Source organism: Apteryx mantelli, chromosome 30 (assembly GCF_036417845.1).
Source record: "Apteryx mantelli isolate bAptMan1 chromosome 30, bAptMan1.hap1, whole genome shotgun sequence".
Classification (NCBI taxonomy): Eukaryota; Metazoa; Chordata; class Aves; order Apterygiformes; family Apterygidae; genus Apteryx; species Apteryx mantelli.
This window is the reverse complement of record NC_090007.1, coordinates 6,322,256-6,342,510: the sequence shown is the minus strand read 5'-3', so window position 1 is coordinate 6,342,510 and position 20,255 is coordinate 6,322,256. Positions and strand designations below refer to the sequence as shown.

Below are 20,255 nucleotides of genomic sequence, written 5' to 3'. Positions count from 1 at the left end.
ATCTGGAGAAAAAAAAAGATTACAGGAGAAAGACTGAAAAAGCATCACAACAGGTCTTAAACAGTCCTGCATGAAGGTGAGCATTTTGACAAAAGAACATTTCAGTGGTTACTTTACTGGAAAAGATGCTAAGTCTCTTGACCGTGTGATTACTGAATCTTGTATCAGTCAAAAGCACCATGCACCCTGACGAAATATTGTCCAGCGAAGCTCAGAAAGAAGAGCTACTTAAAGTTTTCTCCCTCCCCATTCTAGGGCACAGGAAAGGACTGCAGTTGTGAGGCTGCCTAGGGTGATCCCAAAGGTGCAGGACCAGTCAATTTAAAGATTGCTCATTTGTTTTCCAGCCACAGCTGGACATGTTGGCAACAACTCTCAGCTACTGCTCACTAACTGCTGGGCAAGCAAAAAAACCTGCCTGAGAATAATGGGACTCGAGTGCATTGCACTAAAAATCAAGTTATCGAGACTCAGAAGGACCAAAAGGAAGACAGTTGTGAGGACCTACTCATAGGAAGTCTCAAGGATTTCCTCTCTTGGCATCGCTTAGTTTAAATGAAGATTAATGGTCCTCTGTTACTACCACCACTGAACGGGACTGTTTCAGGTTCTGCTTCAGCCCATTTGATGGAGCAGAATATTGTTATTCCAGCAGAGATGAAGGAAGGGCTTACAAATATTTGAAGACTTTATTTTGGTTTACAACTAATTTTTAACACACACCCCTCACTATCCTGAGGCAGCTCTGATGCCATTGCTAACTCTGCAGGGCTGCCTTGCGCCCAGTCTCTCTTCTGAAGATGCTCTCCTTGCTCTCCCCTTCGAGGTCTTGGCGTCAGCTCCGTCTCAAGTATTCGCCACCCTCCTAAGCCCTCTTACTTCCCCAGTCCTCACAGCTGCGTCTCCATTGCTAGGCCCTTGCGTTGTTGGCCACTTTGACATCCCACCCCCTTGCGCTACACACCCAAGGCCCCATGAAAACACTACAGCTTCCTCATCTACGTCTGCATGAGCTGTACTTTTCTTGCTCTCCGCAGGCAAATCTCTTAATCCTGTCCCTAAACACATTTCACCAGGACTAAAGCCTTTCTGGACCCTAACACTAGCCATGCATCTGCGTCTGTTTAAGCAAGACGCTGCAACTAAAAGTTATGTTCCTACCCGTTGATTTGATCTAGTCATTGCTGTCCTTAAGCCTTCCACTATCTTCCCAGCTGTTATTATGTGAAATTCAAAGTAGTTATCACGGCTCTGAAAGTTCTTGGGAGCTCTGCTGTCTCTCCCCTATGTCAGAAGAACTGAAACCACACAGACACATCCCTATACTGTCTTCTAGATGAGCATCTATGCACTGCTCAACCCCCCTGAGACCTTCCACAAGAACCGCCACCATTTCTTGTTAAAAACCTCCTGAAAGCTTATCCCTCTGTGCAAGAGAGTGATCTTATTTCAGATGTCACTTTTTTTTCCTAAACAGCTTGTCCCATGTGATAGCTAGCTACAGAATAGATCTGTTCATGGGACGTTTCTATTGACACACATTCTGCTCAGGCTTTTGACATCACACCCATCACCATGGAAATCCAAAAAAAAAAGAGTAATGTTGTGTAGCTTTGCAAAATGCAGTCCCACGCAGGTGGCAAGATCAGCAGCTACTTCCTTCAAAATAACAAGCTTGAGCAAAGTAAGAGGAAGATCCAATGTTAGTTTTTAACTACAACTAATTAAACTATACAGACACAATTCTCACACAAGAAATGAATCTCAGCTAATCCAGAGGCACCTGCCTTTTATTCCTACCACTTGTTTTCTTTTCCACCCAGAGCTAAGGGCTTTTCCCCACTACTACTATTGCTATTTCTGCCTAAGACAGACCGGATTCACTCCAGGATGAAAGGCAACCCTTCGAGGCATGAGCAGTCAAAAACTTTAAAGTCTGTATTTTAAAACTCTGCGAGATGAGAAAGTGGAGCCTAACTGGCCAGATTTTCAAGAGTGCTCAGTAGCAAACAGCTCCTATTTTTCTCACTGGGCGGTGCTGTTCACATTTTAAAATCTGGCCACACACATTCAATTACATCTACATTTGTAATTACATCTACATACAAATGTATGAATACACACATAAGTCCTGCTGATGGGAAAGGTGACCACTGTCCCAGAAGTGCTCCAAGCCATCCGTGGTGGCAATTGCTCCTAAGACTTGGTAGATTCTGACATAAAAGCCCTGGTAGCTTCTAGATGCAGAAAGGCATTTTAGGTTAATAGTTTTATCCCTCTGAGTCCCATACAGCTGCACAACTGAGCTTCTAACAACCTGGCACCTCCGCTGATAGTTGGATGGACACGATTAAAAAAATTAGAATTTTAAAACATTTCTATTGGAGCAGTATTATGCCTAAAATACATTTTCTGTAACATATGGCACAGACAGAATACACAATGGTGTAGGAGATATATAAAGGCTTTTTATCAGTGTGCATTTGGGATGATCAGCATGACACACTTTATGTGCTAATTATCTACTGTGTTAATAACAGACTTCTTCAGGTCTCTTCATAATCAAAAATATTTTTAGATATTTCTTTAGCTTGGGCAAGCCAAGCCTTGTGTTCAGATGGCGTACTCATTAGAAAATGTGAATGCAGACAACTCTTGAGTTGGAAAGTGAAACACTTTGTTTTGGAAAAAAAACAAACAAATCCAAACTCCCAAGAATTTGTCTTATCTCCAACTGCATAATTTCAGCGAGTGAACAAGCTACTCAAAAAGTTTGAGAAGCTGCTGCCCACCAGACACATCCCAAATTCCTGCTGGCAAGAAAAAAAAAATATATATATATATGTAGTACACCAGTGTCTATTCTCTCGCTTCCCTTTGCATAACACGTTATACAGACATATATACAGCGATAACGATAGGAAGCTTTATTTTCTGAAGGCTTTTCAGTTCCCTGGGAATAATTCCGGGCCCCGGAGCTGCAACATCTGCAGGGCTACATACCGTTGCTGGAGAGGAGCGTGAAGTATGTGACAGAGAATGTCTAGTGTTTTCCATCCCCCCATGAATGAGATAGGCTCCCGAGCCGGAGAGGATCGGACTTCCCCCAATGTCCATGGTGATGCCCACCATGTTGTGAGAGGGAATGGCCGTAGGAGAGGATGCCGCTGTAGTCACCTGAGCTCCACCTCCCTGCGGTTCGAAATAGGAAGCAGTGCTGCTGGGGGCGTAAATCTGAGCTTCGGTGTTGTAGGAGTAGGCGGCTCGTCTGTCAAAGGAACAACAGGGTTAGGACAGGGAGCAGGCACCGGCGGAGAGGCGCGCGCCGATCTCATCGCGCACCCGGCGGCTTCCGTGAGCTCCACCAAGTTTTGAAAAAGGCCTCGTCTCCACTGTCAACGGGATTTGCTCTATTGAAATTGAGCCCGGCTATAAAAGTCGATTCTGACAGCATTAATCTGTCCTGTGACAGCCCCAAAGCAAAGGTCGGAAGCCATGGCTGGTCCGAGCGGTGGAACGGACTGTGTGAGAGCATGCAGAGCCCAGGAAGGTTTATTTGCAGGAGCCTAACCTGTAAATAAAGCCTGCAAAATGTGCCTACTTCTCATTTACTTTAAAAGTCCTGAGGTCTAGCCTCTAGCAGAACTTGCCAGTTCAGCCCTACCAACAGCTTGCCTTGCACAGTTAATACTGGATAAAATAAACTATTCCCTTAAAAGCACAATTTTGCTAGTGCAGCAGTGGCTAGGCAAGAGACCTTGTTCGTAAACAGTATCATAAAAAAGCCACACCTGAAAGTCTAAAGCTTTTTATGCAACTGTTGAAAATGCCGCTTGGGCACCTAGGTAAACTTTTCCAAGTGTTAAGATGTGTTAAGTGCTCTAGAAGTAGTACGGAGAGCTAATTGACACCAACAGTTTTCCCCTTAAAAGAGAAAGAAAAAAAAAAGACAAGCTGGAAGGTCACTCTACACATACAGACTAGAAGGTGGCATTAATTAAAAGTAAACCACACATTTCCTAGGAAAACTTAGGCTTTCTGATTCTATTTCATTTTTTGTTACAGAAAAGGAAATTGGCCTTGTCTGGCATTTTCACCTATGGCATTTTCAATTTTCAGTATAGGAGATGATAAACTTCACTGCAACCCCCTTGTGAAAAAGCTGGTGGGCGGGTGGCATTTTGCTGTGACGTTGGCATGGGATGTGGCTGCACAATGCTACAGTTCAGGAGCTGCAGTGGCAGCACCGGGGAGCCCACCTGAACTTTTTCCTCACTTCAGGACAAGCAGTGAAAGGCTGAAGTCCTTCTTTGCAGCCCTTTGATTCCCTCCTCTCCTGGGGGACAGTTTTCCCATGACTTAGAACTAAATACCCCAGGAACTGGAGTCCTCCAGCAGTCAGCATCCAAACCACAGATCAGAAAAAATAGGCATGTCACACTCTCAAAAACCTGGACAAAAGCATTGTCAGAGCCTCTATGAAACAACCAAGTTGCAATGAAACAGCACACGTTGTTGAAAATAATCTAACCAGCTCTGCAAAGGAACTGTGCCATCCTGAGTAGAGGCAAGATGGGAAGAAAACCCACACCTCACTGCAGAGCTGCACTCGCTCAGTGTCTCCTACACGCTGGTTGGAGCAGCACCCTAACGTGGCAGCGTGAAGGCACAGTGGGGAACATGCCTAAGAAAACATAAAGAAATTGAGCACGAGGATAGGAGATGGGCGTCTCTTAAGAAGAGAAGGTCATTTTGTTATCATCGTACTGGAACAAAGCTGAGAGCATCCCAGAAGGCAGCAGGGGCATCAGAACATTTACTAAACCCCTTGCTTCTGAAAAGAGCTACGCTTTGGTTCCTAACGGCACACCTCCTTGCTGCACACAAAGGGCTAGGGAAAAGAAAACACTGGGCCCTGTCACATAAAAGAGAGCAGGAGAACTGCCTCTTCCATGGAGTACAATGCCTCCTCCAAGGCTGCAGTCTGGCTGAAGCTACACCCATGCATACAGTGTAGCCTGTAAAACGGTTCCTCCTCTTCCTCCTTTTAATGGTGGGCAGTGCCAGCAGCAACTCTGTCGTGGAAGGAGCCTGGAAGGACCAAACGGCTCCAACCCAGCTGGGTGAAATGAAGGATGTGCTACTGCGAACGAGAGAGTCTTACATGGTTCCATTGGTATAAACAGCTTCTCCTCCTTCCACATACTGGACCTGGGATGGATATACGTGCTGCACGGATTGCACCTGAAATAAGCAGCATAAATGTGAGTTATAGCTGTATTATTGCCTAGCAACAGCAGGAGAAATTACATTTTACATCCTTAAACAGCTTTCAACCTTACCTTGATATTTGGGCTTTTTTTTTTTTTTAAATGAGCTTAGGAATCCCAGAGTATGTATTTATTTTAAAAGGTCAAATTAAAACAAATAAATAAATAGTTGCTCCATGAGCAGTGGAAACAATGGAGCTGGGTTTCCTCTGCATGCCGTCCCAGGGCTGGTTCTCTGCTGACTAATAAGGGTGAGATCATGCTGCAGCCTTTCCCTCAGAGAGGAGGTTGGCAGTGTCCATCTGCACCCCAGCCCGCTTTTTCATTAGCCTGGGAGGCACGTGGTTACCCTCTGTCAAGTTTGTCTGAAACTGAGCAACCAAATAAAAAATTGCTGGGAGAGAAAGTCAAGAGAGTTGGACTCACTGTCCACATGACGCAGCACTATATATGCCTGGTTTCTTTGGAAACAAGGACTGAAAAGGCAGAGTTTAGATAAATAAAAACACTTGCAAGTCTCTCAGTCATCTAACCTTTCTATGAAGCTACACGTGGTCAATACGCTGATTGGTGTAATTAAAAAAATCCCAAACAGTTTGACTCTAAAAAAATATAAAATCTTTACAGAAGAGGACTGCTTTTTAAATGGCAATTAGAAACAGCCATCAAATCTTCAAACATATGCAAGGCATCTGATAAAGAAGGTTCTTTCTAAACTTTAAATACCTTGAGAGTTTCTTTCATCATCAGTCTAACTGAGAAAGAAAGACAGAGAGGGAGAAAGCTGCTCTCCCAGTAATCACCAGTTCTCTAATTGCACTCAACTCATTAATTAATGGCATGGATTTTTCTAAATAGGTATCTGACACAGTTTCAAATATCGCATGGGACAGGAGAGATAGGGAGAGCCTGCAGGTCCTATTTATGCTGGGTCACCATGGTGTCTCACCCCTCTGACATTACCTGTTGTGGAACCTGTTGAACTCTGGGAACAGAGATTTGCTGCATCTGCGCTCCTTTGGGAGCGGAGCCTGCTGCTTGGACCAAAACCCTCTGAAAGAAGAAGACACAATAGCATATGCTTACATTCAGTTTGCTGTTAGTCTATAATGGACATAAGTTAGGTATTTGCTTTCACAGGAAACTTGCCTCCAAATCCAGAGGCAGCAGTACCCCTTGTCACTGCCTCATTCTCCCCTGTGGGTCCCCTATCCTCCTTCCAAGGAGATACTGGGCGCTAGCCTGAACCTTCAACACGGGAAAAGCAAAGAGCTGAATCCACGTTTTCAGATATGGCCCATCTTTCAAACACCACTCAAGGGAATATTAGCAAATGCCCGATTAATAGAAGCAGTTCAACAAAAGGTTTGGTCACACAACTAAATGAAGAGGAATCATTCCTCCCATATTCGCATTTTTCTACTGTGGCTACAAAGTTTCTTCTTTTATGGCTGCTACACCGTATCACACTCTGCTTCCTGCTATATATATATTAAAAAAAAAAAACAACATCACACTCTGCAAGGCGCCGCAGCCCTCATGGTTTCTGCCGGCAACAAATCTAAGTTGGTTCTGCATCTCCTTCCAAGTGCCAGGGAGAGCACAGGAATGCTTTGAGTAGTGCTGTGGTGGTTACCCCGAGACACTGTCCTCTACCCCTCCTCATCACTTCCATTTCCCCCCTGCCCTTTGTGTTATGCTCGATGTCCGGTTTGAGGCTGGACACGTCTCATAGAGCACGAAACACCTTGCAGTAAAACAAATGTGGGGACATGATGGATGGAAAGAAATGATTCAGCGAGGCCCGTGGGAACGGAGCCTAGCATACTGGCATGCAAGTAAGAAAGGAAACATTCAAGCCAAATATCAGTATGGCATTTTAAACTGATGAGGACCTTCTCCAAGGATACAGTCATCCTCGGTGGCTTGAGGCTTTAAAAATACCCAGCAGACTGGGCCAACAGAATAACAGCTGTCCCAAGCAAAACGGTCCTGCACTGGTCCTAGAAGAGAGCTTGACAATTGCTGGCTACCTTACATATATATGTATTTTTGGATTTTCCCCTCTGACATCCTCTCAACATGCCCTTTGTTACCAGCCAGAAATTCTATTCTGGCAGAATTACAGGAGTTTGACAGTTGCCTAGATTTCTAGGCAGTCTCAACATCACCAGTCCCCAGGTTGACCTTCAGTGGGTGAGTCCGGATACATTTGAGATCCTGCAGCTGAGTTAGCGATAAGGACAACCCTGGTGTACGCTCCTACCAGCTATTCCTTTGCCCATTTTCCTTCCAAAAGAGGCTATAATCAGGGCATGACTGGAATGTTAAAAGCCATTTTTCAAGCCAGACCTTGGTAATGTCAACTGCATCAAAGCCTCAATGAGAACTGTTCCTTTCTCCTACTTTTTACCTATTCGCTTCCATTGCTTTTTACCAAATGACACATCTCTTCTCCTTCTTTGGCATAGCAGCCCAGCTCAACTACTTTTGTAATTTATCACCACCTGCCTGGTTGCTCCTACTAGTTTCCAACCAAGAAAATTAATCATCCCCAACCTGTAAGATGAGGCCATCCTGTTCATACAGCCTTCTCTCACACTGAAAGGTGGACCAGCAATCAGCAAAATCAAAAGCTTCAGCCTCACACCAGTCATGCTGCCAGTAGTTCATTTCTAGTATTTTCTTTTGGCTGATGGTGAGAAGAGAAGGCTCTCTAGATGTTCCTCCTCTTCATCTCTCTTCCAAGACCACCAAGGTCTCCCACAATCCGTGGAGTTCCACTTGATATGCCATGTCTTTACACCAGCACCGGGAATAGTTGGCCAGATAATTTCATAATCCAAAGCCGATGAGTTTTCTGTATTTCTTTAATGTGCTGTCACAGACAAATTCAAGCTAATGACTGCTGATTCCTAAGATACTTTATGCCACTGATCAGCAGTTTTCACATTATTACAGGGTGAATGAGAAATGTTACCCAGAGAAATCACCACTGCGAGGGCTGAAAGATGGCAGTGAGCTGGCCAAACATACACTGAATCACCCAATGCCAGTGTCCTGCTCCTATCAGTTCACAACTTTTAATTGTTCCTTTTCATCAAGACCCAATGGCAGCTACTTCTGCTCAGCTGGGAGTCAGAGAGAAGGGTGTAGCTGTTATACACACCCATCCTCTTATCCCTCCAGCTTCCTTAACAGCTACAGAAAGCTCTTTTGATAGTTCCCGAAATGGCATAAAAAGGAACCAATTTTATTTAACACTTCCCTTTTTGCATTAGGTAGTTTTCATTCATGGGTTGAAGCTATCATTTTTTCTCATATCATAAGACTTTCCAAGTGCATTGTATTCATGCAAATGACCCCCCTCCATTTAATTTAAAACATCAGGATCCACCTACCAAAGGGAAAGAAGAAACTAGCATGTGGGTCCTCCACCCACACCTGCACTAGCACTCCCACCCTCTCTGTTCTGGTGAGCTTGATGCTTCAGCCGCTAGAGATGCCTTCAAGGACAGCTTAATTCTCTGCTGCCTTTATTGACACATCAAATAATGCCAACAGGATATTACAGTGAAGCAAACACCGAACTAGCATGAAGTGATCTCCTTAGGTAGCTAAGTTAAAATCTAAATTCCACGTTTTAAAGCTCGCATGTTTGTAGGGCTAACACATGCAAGTGTTTATGGCCTTTATCAAGGCTGTCTCCACGAACAGTCTCCCACCACTATCTCAACACAAACTACTCAACAATCCCCTCCCCCAGATAAAAGCCCTGGATTCAAACTCATCTACCAGTAAAACAGGTCTCTTCTCCATGGAAACAGCATTACCAGCTGTGCGTACGTTACCTGCTGAGATGCTGGCACGGGCTGCACTACCGGAGCTTGGGCTGAGGCAGAAGTATGAAGAGCCACAGAAGCTGCTGAGTCTGATCCACCCTCTGAACTCTGCATGCTCACTGTTGAAGAGAGCACAGGGGAGATGAGCCGGAGAAAGCACAGCTTCGCTCGCCGATCACGGCCAAGGAGCCCAAGGAACCCGCGGCTACCGGGAACAAAATCCCAGTGGAAGGTCTAGGGGAAGTGCTAGAAAGGAAGGTAGCTACCTTCCTACACAGAGGACTCGTTTTAGTCTTGGATCTAATTTTAATGCGGTATTATATTAAGAAAAAAAGAAAGTTGCACAATTGTTCCACAGAAAGGAGAGGGAAGGAACAGAAAACGCACTTCTAAATATAACAAAAAAAGTAGCACTGGAAAATTATTGTGTCATAGTGAGGAGTAACTACAGATCTGTAAGAATAAGAACATATTTTTAAACCAGCTTTTTCCTCCCCCTCTGCCTAATCATGTTTAACTACCGCAAAATTTTTATCAAAGTGAAGTACGTGCCTGGAGGTTAGCTAATACATTCATTTTGAAAGTGGGATTGTCAGTTTGAACTTAGAGTCACAACCAATAGGGAAACACGAATGGTAAAACAACAATTCACTCAAGTATTAACACCTCCCAGACCCATCCATGCTAAGCAACACCTCCCTTGTCACATCCCTGCCTTCTCCCAAATCCACACCAGCCTCCCTGAGGTCCCCAAACGGACGGACGCATGCCATCGCCCTCCCGTCCTGCTCACGCACCGCCAACCCCACGGGAACCCACAAGCGTTCCGTGCCCCTCCATCCCCAGCACTCACCCGGCATCGCTTGGCCACGCCAGGGGGATGTGGGCAGCGTCCCCAGGGCTGCGCGGGAACGGCCTGGGGATGGAGAGCCCGTGCTAGAGCAGCGCACGCTCTCCAGATCCCCGGGCTTCCTTGCTGCCTTTCGGCATTTTCCACGCACCCCATGTCCATCCCCTCTACACCACGGCCTGTTACGGCTGAGCTGCCCGGCAGAAAGCAAGGGCTGCAGCCCTGGTGCTTCCCAAGAGCAGCCAATGTCATTCTGGGTTGTTTTTTTGATGTAATACGGTGGGGGGTGGAAGCCTTTTTCCTCAGTTTTTTGTGAAAGTTCCTGTTTAAACCTATTTTAAGACCGTTTCTGCTGTGGTTTCCAAAGCAAAGATTCAGAAGTATCCAGATTTTGAGCAGTGTCATTTCTCCTTTCGCAGTCTTGCTGCAGAGTGTAACAGCCTCCAAACTCTAAGGGTGTGAAATCTTTTCCATTTTATTTCTCTTCTCCTTCTGATACTTAAACTTTTTCCTTAATTTGTGCAAGTTAAGAGGCAAAAAGGAGAAAGAAAAACCGAGGGGCACTTTGGACACACTTAGGACCTTGCTCATTTGACAGCTCTCTGTGGCAAAGAGGCAAAGACGGGAGGTGAAGTTACAAAAATGCCTATGTTCTCTTTCCACCATTGACAAAAAAAACCCCATTCTTCACAAAACGGGTTTGTAGATGTTTTCAGTCAGTGCTGACCCAGCCAGCCAGGCTGAACATTAGGAAATTACACCTGCTCACCCAAACCCCACCATTCGCAAGTAGCTTTCTCTTTCCTACCTCTTTTCTGCGCCCAAGAGAAAGAGTAGATACAGAACGCACATACGTAGCCACTGCTCCAAATACAGCCACCAGATTAATTTAACAATCCAGAAACAAGATAAAGAAATTTAGTCGCTATTTAGCACCGTTCATATCCCTTCCTAGCCCTCGAGTCATATGCACGGTGCGTCCTTAGCAGACATGCACAACTATTTCATGCAACTCCCCTATATAAAGGCAGCACCTGCTTCTTCCCATCGCTGCCTGAACGTATTTTTGAAATGGTATCCCAGCTCCTTTGTGTAAAGATATTAGTGGCAACAGTGCTGCGTATTTCAAAAAAAAAAAAAACAATTCTCTCTGTAAATTTAAGAAAAGAGCCTTCCACCTGTTCCAGTCCTACCAGCATTATTTGCAAGTAAACAGCTGGCCAGCACTGTGCTGTTGGCAAAGGAGGCGAGTTTATATAGCTCATATAAACACTCTGGGGCAGAATAGAGGGATAACTTTTAGGATACATATTCTCATAACTTTTGCAAGAGCGTTTTATTGCCTATCATTCATGCTCAGGGCTCCGGTTCACAGCATTCTAGGTTTTTGCGAGAGGAAAAACATAACATGGTTAAGTTATAAAAGAAAATTGGATAAGTTGCCAAATACATTTTAATGATCTATTTGAGAGCTTTAGTACACATATGCACAAGAAAAACAAGCTGCGAAAAGAGGTTTAATAATATCAACGATTTGGATGAGACTAGAGCTTAGCTTAGAATATTTTAAATTTGTCAAAAGTCACTCTGAACTTTTGGTTTTTTCACGTGTCCTGAGCTTGGAAAGGTAAGCCCTGGACTCTGAAAGAACTTAAGTACTGTTGACGTTGATGCAATTTCCTCATCTGCTCAAGAACATTACTGAACAGGGCTCTCTGATATTTAGAAATCAAGGATAACACAGAGAGGGATTTTTCACCTATCAGCATTCAATGCAACCAATTGTCGGGCATCAGCAACTCATGGAGAAGCCTTACAGAGCTGCATCCTAAATAAATGCAGCTGATTACATTAATCAAAGGCCAACAGCTCCCTGAGGTTAAGATTTAGGCACAAAATTCTGGTTTTAGGAACAGCATCGAGATGCCGAGGAGGAGGGAGAGCCAAGCAACGCAGAAGCCCTAGAGGCCACACAACTTTTAGGATCAGGTGGTACTCTGTATTTCTCTTAGAAAGTCACACTTGAAACTCTGTGTAAGCATTTGAGGACTGGCAGGGTCAGACCTCGACATTTCAGGTCTACAGTAAGGTCTCTTTTCAAGTGTAGTTATAATCAGCAGAGGACATGCAGAAGCGATGCTATCTCAAAAGCATCACTTGCTCATCTTTGCTGATAATATTTTGTTCTTCTGCTTCCCCTCAGTGACCAAAAGACCTAGAGAGGCAGACAGGGTGGAAGATGAGTTGTCTGCTGCCAAAATAAATCATCAACATTATTTTCAGATTTGTTACAAAACACAGGCTCTGTCACCGATGATGATGATGATGATGAAGCCAGACACAAAGAAGCCAATGAAATCTGCAGTTGGTACTTCCAGGCAAGGTAGACAGACACAGAAGTCCTGGACCCCAAAGCACATTTGCAAGAATTATTATTATTTTATTAATGGAACATCCTGGATAAAAGATAACTCATTTCCCACCAAAGCCATCCTGTGCTTCCTGAGAATTGGAGAGACAGATACATGCATGCCATCTGCCAACACTAATTTGCGCTGCTGAAAAGTGTACGACGTAAACTGAATTCCTGCACTCCGAGACACCATTGTAAGGCGCACCATGACTTTGCCTGCATCCTGAGAAGACAGCTACTATGTGAGCACGTGCGTGAGCCAGTACTCCAGAGGATGAACAAACTGCTCAGCATCAGTTTTCAAAGAGGTGAGGACACGAGGCCTCGGAAGCCTCGCTCTTCCCCCTCCTTGCGGGCTGCGCATTGCAAAGCAAAGAGCGCCCTTGCAGGCGCTTAACGAACATCAGCTGCTGGATCTCAGCTGTTCCCTCGTGCAGCTCTTTGGCACTTCAGCCACATCGCTAAAGCGAATGCCCATGAAAGGACTCGCTGCTAGCCTTTGATCTCATTTTTCACTTCCTGGAGGAGAGGAAGCTTTACAACGTTCTCAATCCTCTGCTCCTAGCACTCAGTGGCTCAAATGTAAGCTCTGCTGTTCCCTAGAGATACAAGATTTGCTGCTTTTCTGTTAGGTCAGGCCTAAGAGAGAGGAGTTCGCCCTAGGCACACCTGCTCCTTGCTAAGGGACCGAGTCACAGCTTTCCCTTAGCAGAAGGGACGGACAGAAGCTATTAAAAGGTGTCTCACAGCTTCTGATAGCCAATTAAACAGGGTGACAGCTGGGCAGCCCTGGCGGTGCTGGGGAGCATGCACAAACGAAGCAACTGTAATTAGTAGTAAACAAAGCCACGGATGAGTCAGGGAGGAACAGAAGCCAGAGCTGACTTACGCAGCTTCAAGGCTCCTTACAGGGTTTAGGCGAGCAAAAAAGGCAAGTTGGTTATTTCTGTAGACAGGCTCCTGACCACGCACAAGGAACAAAACCGCAGTGAGAGCAGCCTGGTTCAAACCCGTGCGTTTTCAGGTGGAGACAAGTTCAACCAACCCCCCCCCCTCCGCCCCCCGCTTGCTCAATCGGGCCGGCAATGCCACGTGGAGCCGCGCTGCACGGGGCTGAGGACGCCTTTGCAGAGCCCCAGCTCCAGGTTGCATCATCGCTGGATGAAGCTGGCAGATAAGGAGGCTGCTGCGCGCTGGAAACCTTCTGTTTACACACAGCTATCGCCGTATCCAGGCAAACAGCAGGGACAGGAAAGGAAATACAGAAAAAGCTAATAACTTCTGGGTGCTATTTCTGGTTTGGCCACCAGCTTGCTCTGTGACCTTGAACAGGATGCTTCCCCTTTCCTACGCTTCAATTTTCCCACTCCTAAAAAAAGTGGTAATGCTCCCCTACTCAAGGTAATTCTCAAGCGCTGGTCGCAGAGGGCTGTCAGCATCTGAATGCATTTGAGACAGGCAAGGAGTAGTATTACAAGCCTTGACATTTGATAAAAAACTCCCAATTGTTACTATTCCATTCATGAACCACATCGCCTTCATGTAAATAGCTTTGCCTGTGTTAATTGCACTGCCTAAAGCAGCTCCAAAACGCTGGGGAAACAGATAACAGGAGCGTTGCAAAATATTTTTCACGTTCAACTTTGCAGCAAGGGGCAGTGGGGGAGGAATTCGACTCAGGGCATTGGAGTAAGTATCATAGGTTTCTCCTGCATGCCATCTTCAAGCAAAGAGAAGGGAAACCACCTTCTTTAGCTGTTCCCAAGCTCCTGGAAAAAAAAAAAAATCGCCGGATTGGGGCTGAAACGACAGCACGCAGCAGCCTTGGGGACACCTCTGGGGCACGCGGCTTCGGGCCAGAGTCCACAAGCGCTGCAGCCTGGAGCCACGCAAAACGTGAGAGGCGAAGGGAAACTGCAAGTATTTTTCCACCGAACGTTTTCATATAAACGATCAGCTCCCAAATGCTCAAACAAAAAAGTTTCAAAGCTAAACGTTGTGACCTTAAACGTCTAATAACCGCTGCTGATTAGAACCAGAGCAGGGAAGCTGCCCCAGAGAAAATATTTGGTTTATTTTTCTTTAGTGCTCCGGTCCTCATTGAGCGGGACATGTCAGCACATGGAGAGCGGAGCCCAGGTAGCCGAGGATTTCGGTTCATGCCTTCCTCGGGTTGGTTTTGGTTTAGTTCTGCGCCTATCTACTTGGTATTTTTGGACTAAAAGAGAATGTCACCATTTGAAGCAAACTTTTTTTTAAGCAGTCTTACATAAATCAGGAAGTTCCTGATGGGTGGGACTGGCACGCTGCTTTGGCTCTCACGGGTGCAAGCAGATTTGTGAAAAGATACCCATATGGTATTTAGCTAAAGTATTTACATATCCTTAAATTTCTAAGGTGAAAACGTAAAAAGTATGAGCTACCCTAAGCCAGCAACCAGTGAATGGCTTTTTCTAATCCAGAATAATCATACAGTCATAGGAGTGTTGCTTTCAAAATACTAAAATTGTTATTGTTTCAGTGAATTACTTGCTCATTTGAGGACAAAACCATACTATGAACTATTTTATGAAGGGGAAAATTGTAATTTGCTTTTCAAAGCTTCCTTGGTCACTGGACCTTATTTAAACTTTATAAATTCCTTTATTACATTTTTTTTCTCCTGGCAAAACTTTTGAAATAAAATATAACACTGGGACACAAATGAGGGAAAGGAAAAACGTCTTGGACGAGATTTTTTTTTTTCTTTAAGAAGGAAGCAAGTGTCAGCTGCACTAGCTCTCCAGCTAAAATGAGGTATCCTGAATTTTTATCATCACCTGTACACATTGTCAGACACATCCTATAGCGTGAAAGGAGGACAGAAACTGAAGCTAGAATATATACAGTCCTACGGAAAGGCATGAGCATAGTTACATCAAGATATATAGCTAAAAAGGGAATACAGGTACAGGCACCAGCATGGCAGGAAACCTTGAGAGTTGGATGTGCTTGTTAATGGCATTTTATAGCAAACTTCCCTCTGAATTAATGCAGTAGGTAACCTTTACATATCTTTAATATTACTGTGAGTTAATGAGATCTAATATACCCAACAGCCAGGATGCTCAGCTGTGCACAGTTTGTGCTCCAAGTTTTCTTTCTGTTCAGGGGATTTCAGCCTGACCAGGGGGTAAAATAACCACTGAATCACACAGTCCAATTTCCGTACCCAAGGTTATGATACAGCTATGAATTTTTAAATTGAGATTTCATGATATCTGGCATTTTATTGAAAATCCCAGCCCTCCTAAGCAAGTGGTAATGGGAGGGTTTTAGTGTAATTAGAAAAATTGAACTACTTCTCATCCATAGCATTGACTGCTAGGATCAAAATTCAAAGCCAAGTTTTTTCCCCTTTTTTTGTCTACTTTTGTGCATTTTTTGCATACTTTAAAAGGAAGGTTTACATTTAAAAATAGTTATTTGGTTTCTGGAACTTTTATTCGGGTTTAATTGGCTTGGAGCTTAGATAAATAGGAAAAACAGAACAGTAATAACTGAACTCAGAAAAAAATAAAAGTGCTATTTAACCACCATGTTCTATACAAGCCCCAAAAGGTAGTTTATTCCCTGTGCATATTTCTAAACCTGACTATATAAAAAGGAACTAAGATTTCCTTGTTCAATAGATTTGCTACTGAGAACCCTCAATACTATCCAAAGTAATAGAAAATAATAAAAGGAATGCAGGGAACAGCAGATTTTGACTTCCTTTCCTAACACCATCCATCAGCTTTATCTACCATACTCTCTGCCGCTTTTATTTTACTAGAGGAAACCTTAAATATTTTCCATTCCATTCAACATTACTGGCTTAGTCTCTATTTAATAATTTGCCCTGAAAAGGCATTGGTTGTGTTTTAACTGAAGCAAATAAAGGAAGCATTCCTTTGCTTGTAAAAACTTTGTTTTATATGAATGAAAATGTGATCAGGTCAATTATACCACCTTAGAGGAGAACTAAGACGAACCATACTTGCATGAAAACCAGCTTGCTTCCTGCCTCCACATTCATCTTTTTTTCCCCTACGCATATCTCCAGAGCATGATATCTCCCAGAAATGCCAGGAGTTTCCCTGAAATTACAATCAAGATTTATTTATTTTTTTTCCATAGCCCATAAAACTCAGAAGCCGGAGGAGCGTATTAGGAGGCACTTGCAGGCTGCCAGCAAGCGACTCTGACCCAAGACCAAGGGCCAAGGGTGCTCCCATGTCTACACCCAATAACCCGCTTGGGGAAAAACACGGGTCCAGCTCACCCATGTGTGAAACCAAAGAAACTCATTGCCAAGCAGAACATGTCCAACCAGTGGGTTTAGGGGTTAAAGTTATCTTTTCTTTTAGACAATATAACGGATGCTGGTAGAAAACAAAGCTCTGAACACAGTAACAGGCACATCCTAAAACATTTGGAAGTTTGGCTGCTCAGCACCTGAACTGAATCCTCCTCCAAAATGTTATATATCCGGCACTCATGATACCAGCTTGACTTAGAAGATCTGCAGTATTTCCTGGTTTTTAAAACGCTCTAAAAGCCCTAAAAGCCTGCTACTTTGGCTTTCAGATGGAGCCAGGAAATGCAAAAGCAGGTTAAGAACGTCTTGGCTTGTCAAAACCTTGGCCTCCACACCAAAACTCATCCCTCCGTGCTGCGGACGCCGAGCAACGCTGGCAGCACCCGCCGCCTGCGTCAGCCGCAGGCCACTGAGCCACCCCACAGAGCTGGGGCTATTGCAGGAGGGCCCCCGGCATCCCCGCTCGCGGTGGCGAGTGCTCGCGTACCGTTCGCATCCCAAAAGCCGCTGCAGCAGCCACCTTTCGCCACCGGATCAAAACAGCCCTTCCTAAACCAGCACCCTGATTCAGCAGAGGACGGGGATGAAGGTTTAGGCCACCTCTGTCCCTTTGAGCCATCTGACCGTGCTCTCACGACCATCGCAGTTAAAATTTGCTATTCTAAAACTAACACGAGTTGGCACTTGAGCCAGCTCATCCCAGGAGTGTCCTGAACTGCATGTCATAACCTTTAGCCTTTCAATAAGCAGTGGTAAATGGAGGGGATGGGGAAAGGGGAAAGCAAACATGACAAGGAACTTGATAATAAGCTGATTCTGGAGAGGCTGCTTATTAAATTGCTTCAAAATGTTATAAACAGAGAAGGCACCAGAGCCTTCCACTGATTAGGTTAAATTAATTTAAAACAGAGGCGCACGCTGCTTGTCTAAGAGCTCTAGTTACCTGGAAACACAGATAAACCCAAAACACGGGTTTCAAGGACAGCAGGCAGTATGGCTGTTTTTTTCAGAAACACGGTCCTCATGGAAAAATACAAATTTGGAAGTGGCTTTTATTAGCAATAGTTAATAATATACTGGAGTACAAATATATACTTAGTCTTTAATTGGATTTCATGGAACTGAGTCATGTAATATATATATATACACACACACATATACAATGGTTGTGTAACAGTAGTTCACTAATCTTTGCTGTTTCTTTAAAAGTAACTTTCACAGAGGCAGAAGAGAGCTAGGAATGTATCTGCACTGGCTGTTTAAACGGAGTTTCCTTAAGAGCCAGTTGAGACGGAATAGCAGAAGCAGCGATGGGTTAGTGTTGCTGGCAGCCAGCTGTCGACGAGTCCCATGTGCATGAATCTCGGACCTGGACATGGGCAAAGTAACTTTGTGAACTTCCCTCCCATACAGAAACCTGTCCCATTTTCTTGTTAGCTTAATACTATGAATGCGCTCCAAGTGTCAAAAGCAGGACTGGATTCCTGCAGATCTGAACGCATCCCTCCCGGTGCTTAGAAATTGCATTCAGGCCAGCAGACGGCTATTTACTGCCCTGCTGCATTTCATCCTCAGTCTGCTAATAGTTTAACCTGCAAGAGTCCCAGCTGCTTGTTTTTAGGAAAAACCTCGAACCGTTTCCAGATTTTTAGGCTAGCACAACCCTGTTAATAAATGCTTGAAACTACCTGTGTCTTTCCTATGAACTTCCTAAACCTTGACTTTGGGAAGAAGTTTTGCTAGAGCCATGGCAGATACGCTGCCCAAGAAACACAACTTCTTGAGATCTGCTGAATGGCAAGGCAGCTTCCACACATGGAAAGAAGAAAAGAGTCACACTAAACTCTGCTCCATATCCAGGCCTTTCAGATACCAGCTGCAACACAAGTTGTGGGCTTATATTAATCATTTCCCCCCACTTTTAAAAAGCAACTCATTTGTGCACTGCTGAGTTTCCCAGGGCTGTGATTCAACAGGGGAAATATGAGGAAATGTGGTATGCCAAGGAAAAAACCTGGCACAAAAGCATTTCAAAGGTTCCCTTCTAGGACAAATCTTAAAATTTCAGTTGACAAATAAATGGGAAGATCTGGTCCCTCACGCCAGAGTCTGTAGCTCTGAGCCTGCATGCTCCCAGGACAACCCCAGGTACCTGCATACATCTAGTCCTCCTCAGGTTGGACTAAGCTCCTTTGAAGATGAGGAATTACAAAGTGACATTGGCTACTCAACTGAGCTTCTGCAAGACTGTTTTTTACAGCCTGTCCTATGGCAGAGAAGTACGGAATATCTCACTTACTTTAAATTCACTCTAACAGGACAGCTTAATCTAAACCTATATGTTTATCTGCCCTCACTTTTTACTTGTGTAGACTAGACAGTCCTCTGAATGGTCTTAAAGCTAGCCAGCCCTTTGACAATTTAAATGTGAAGTAGGCGACTTGCTGCAGTATTTCATTTACATGTGGGGCGGCAGCAGCAGCTGTTTCCGTCATGCCTATCTGCTGAACAGCAAATACAGAAGTAACTGCTGCCAACACAGTTCAATATATCGTTATTTATTTACATAGCACCATTCACAAGTATTGTGGTGCTTCACAAAGTTAAGCAGAACAAGCCACAGACATAAATTGTGGCCATTCAGAGAAAAAGGGAAGACTTCAAATTAGATTTTGAAGAAGCGGCTGAGCCGCTGGAGCTGGAGATCTCTGGGGAAGGGATCCACCATGGGGTGGACTGGCATTTGTGAGTGTGTTCATCAGAATCACAGGTGGGCATGGGGGGGGGGAAATCCCAAAGCTACAAGTCACAGTCGCTAAGCGATTCCATTACAGTACTCAGCACATCTTTCTGCAAGTAACACGACAGAAGGGGTTGCTTTCCAGACCAGTGAAAAGGAAGAATTACCTGTTTTTATCCACAGAAATTTAAGGCTCTTACAGTTATTGATAATTGGTACTTGCAGAGCCCAGGATTAAAACAAGACCCCAGACAGAAAAAGCAAGATGCAGTTCTTCCGGGAAAGGCTAAGGAATGGGAAGGCTGGTTTGGATTCACTGAAAATGCAGGTTTGAAAAAGATATTTGGATATTCTGCGCTTAGAGAAGGGCACTGCTGTATTTTTGGCGAGGACAGTAACAGCACAGGCTGCATTTGAGAGGAACGGGAGGAGAGAAAGGCTTGCGACAAATATACACCGGTCTAATAGTTCCCACTTTGCAGCTATCGTGACTACAAAGAAAAAAAAATCAACTGTTCCTGAGCTAGGACTAACCACGTTGTATCTTTTATCCAGCCAAAAAATTCCTGGGGGCAGGATTTTTGGCCTGGAGACCTGCGTGGGCACCTTACCAACAGACATCTCGACCCACTCAACTTTCTGGCTCTGAGCTGGTGGGAGAGGGGTTCAGCTAACACCCCAGAGCCCTCCTTTAGCTCAGGCGTGACACGACAACGCAAAGCAGAAGTTTTAACAGCAGATCAGGATCGCGCTCGCGGGCCGTCAAGCTGAGATTTAAGTCATTTGGGGGAAGATTTAAGT

At 44.5% G+C, this 20,255-nt stretch overlaps 1 protein-coding gene across 3 annotated transcripts in view; it reads right to left on the bottom strand.

The window, feature by feature from the left end:
* Nucleotides 1–20,255, bottom strand: part of RFX2 (regulatory factor X2) — a 65,781-nt gene that overhangs the window by 24,534 nt on the left and 20,992 nt on the right. For 2 of the 3 annotated variants that reach the window (XM_067312848.1, XM_067312849.1), the window contains exons 1-4: nucleotides 7,830–7,943; nucleotides 6,234–6,323; nucleotides 5,165–5,244; nucleotides 3,004–3,268 (exon numbers count right to left, since the gene is read on the bottom strand). In XM_067312848.1, the coding sequence (XP_067168949.1) occupies nucleotides 3,004–3,268; nucleotides 5,165–5,244; nucleotides 6,234–6,323; nucleotides 7,830–7,943 (549 nt within the window). Of the gene's footprint in view, nucleotides 1–3,003; nucleotides 3,269–5,164; nucleotides 5,245–6,233; nucleotides 6,324–7,829; nucleotides 7,944–9,121; nucleotides 9,232–20,255 lie in introns of those variants that run through there. The other variant, XM_067312850.1, reaches the window with a different exon arrangement.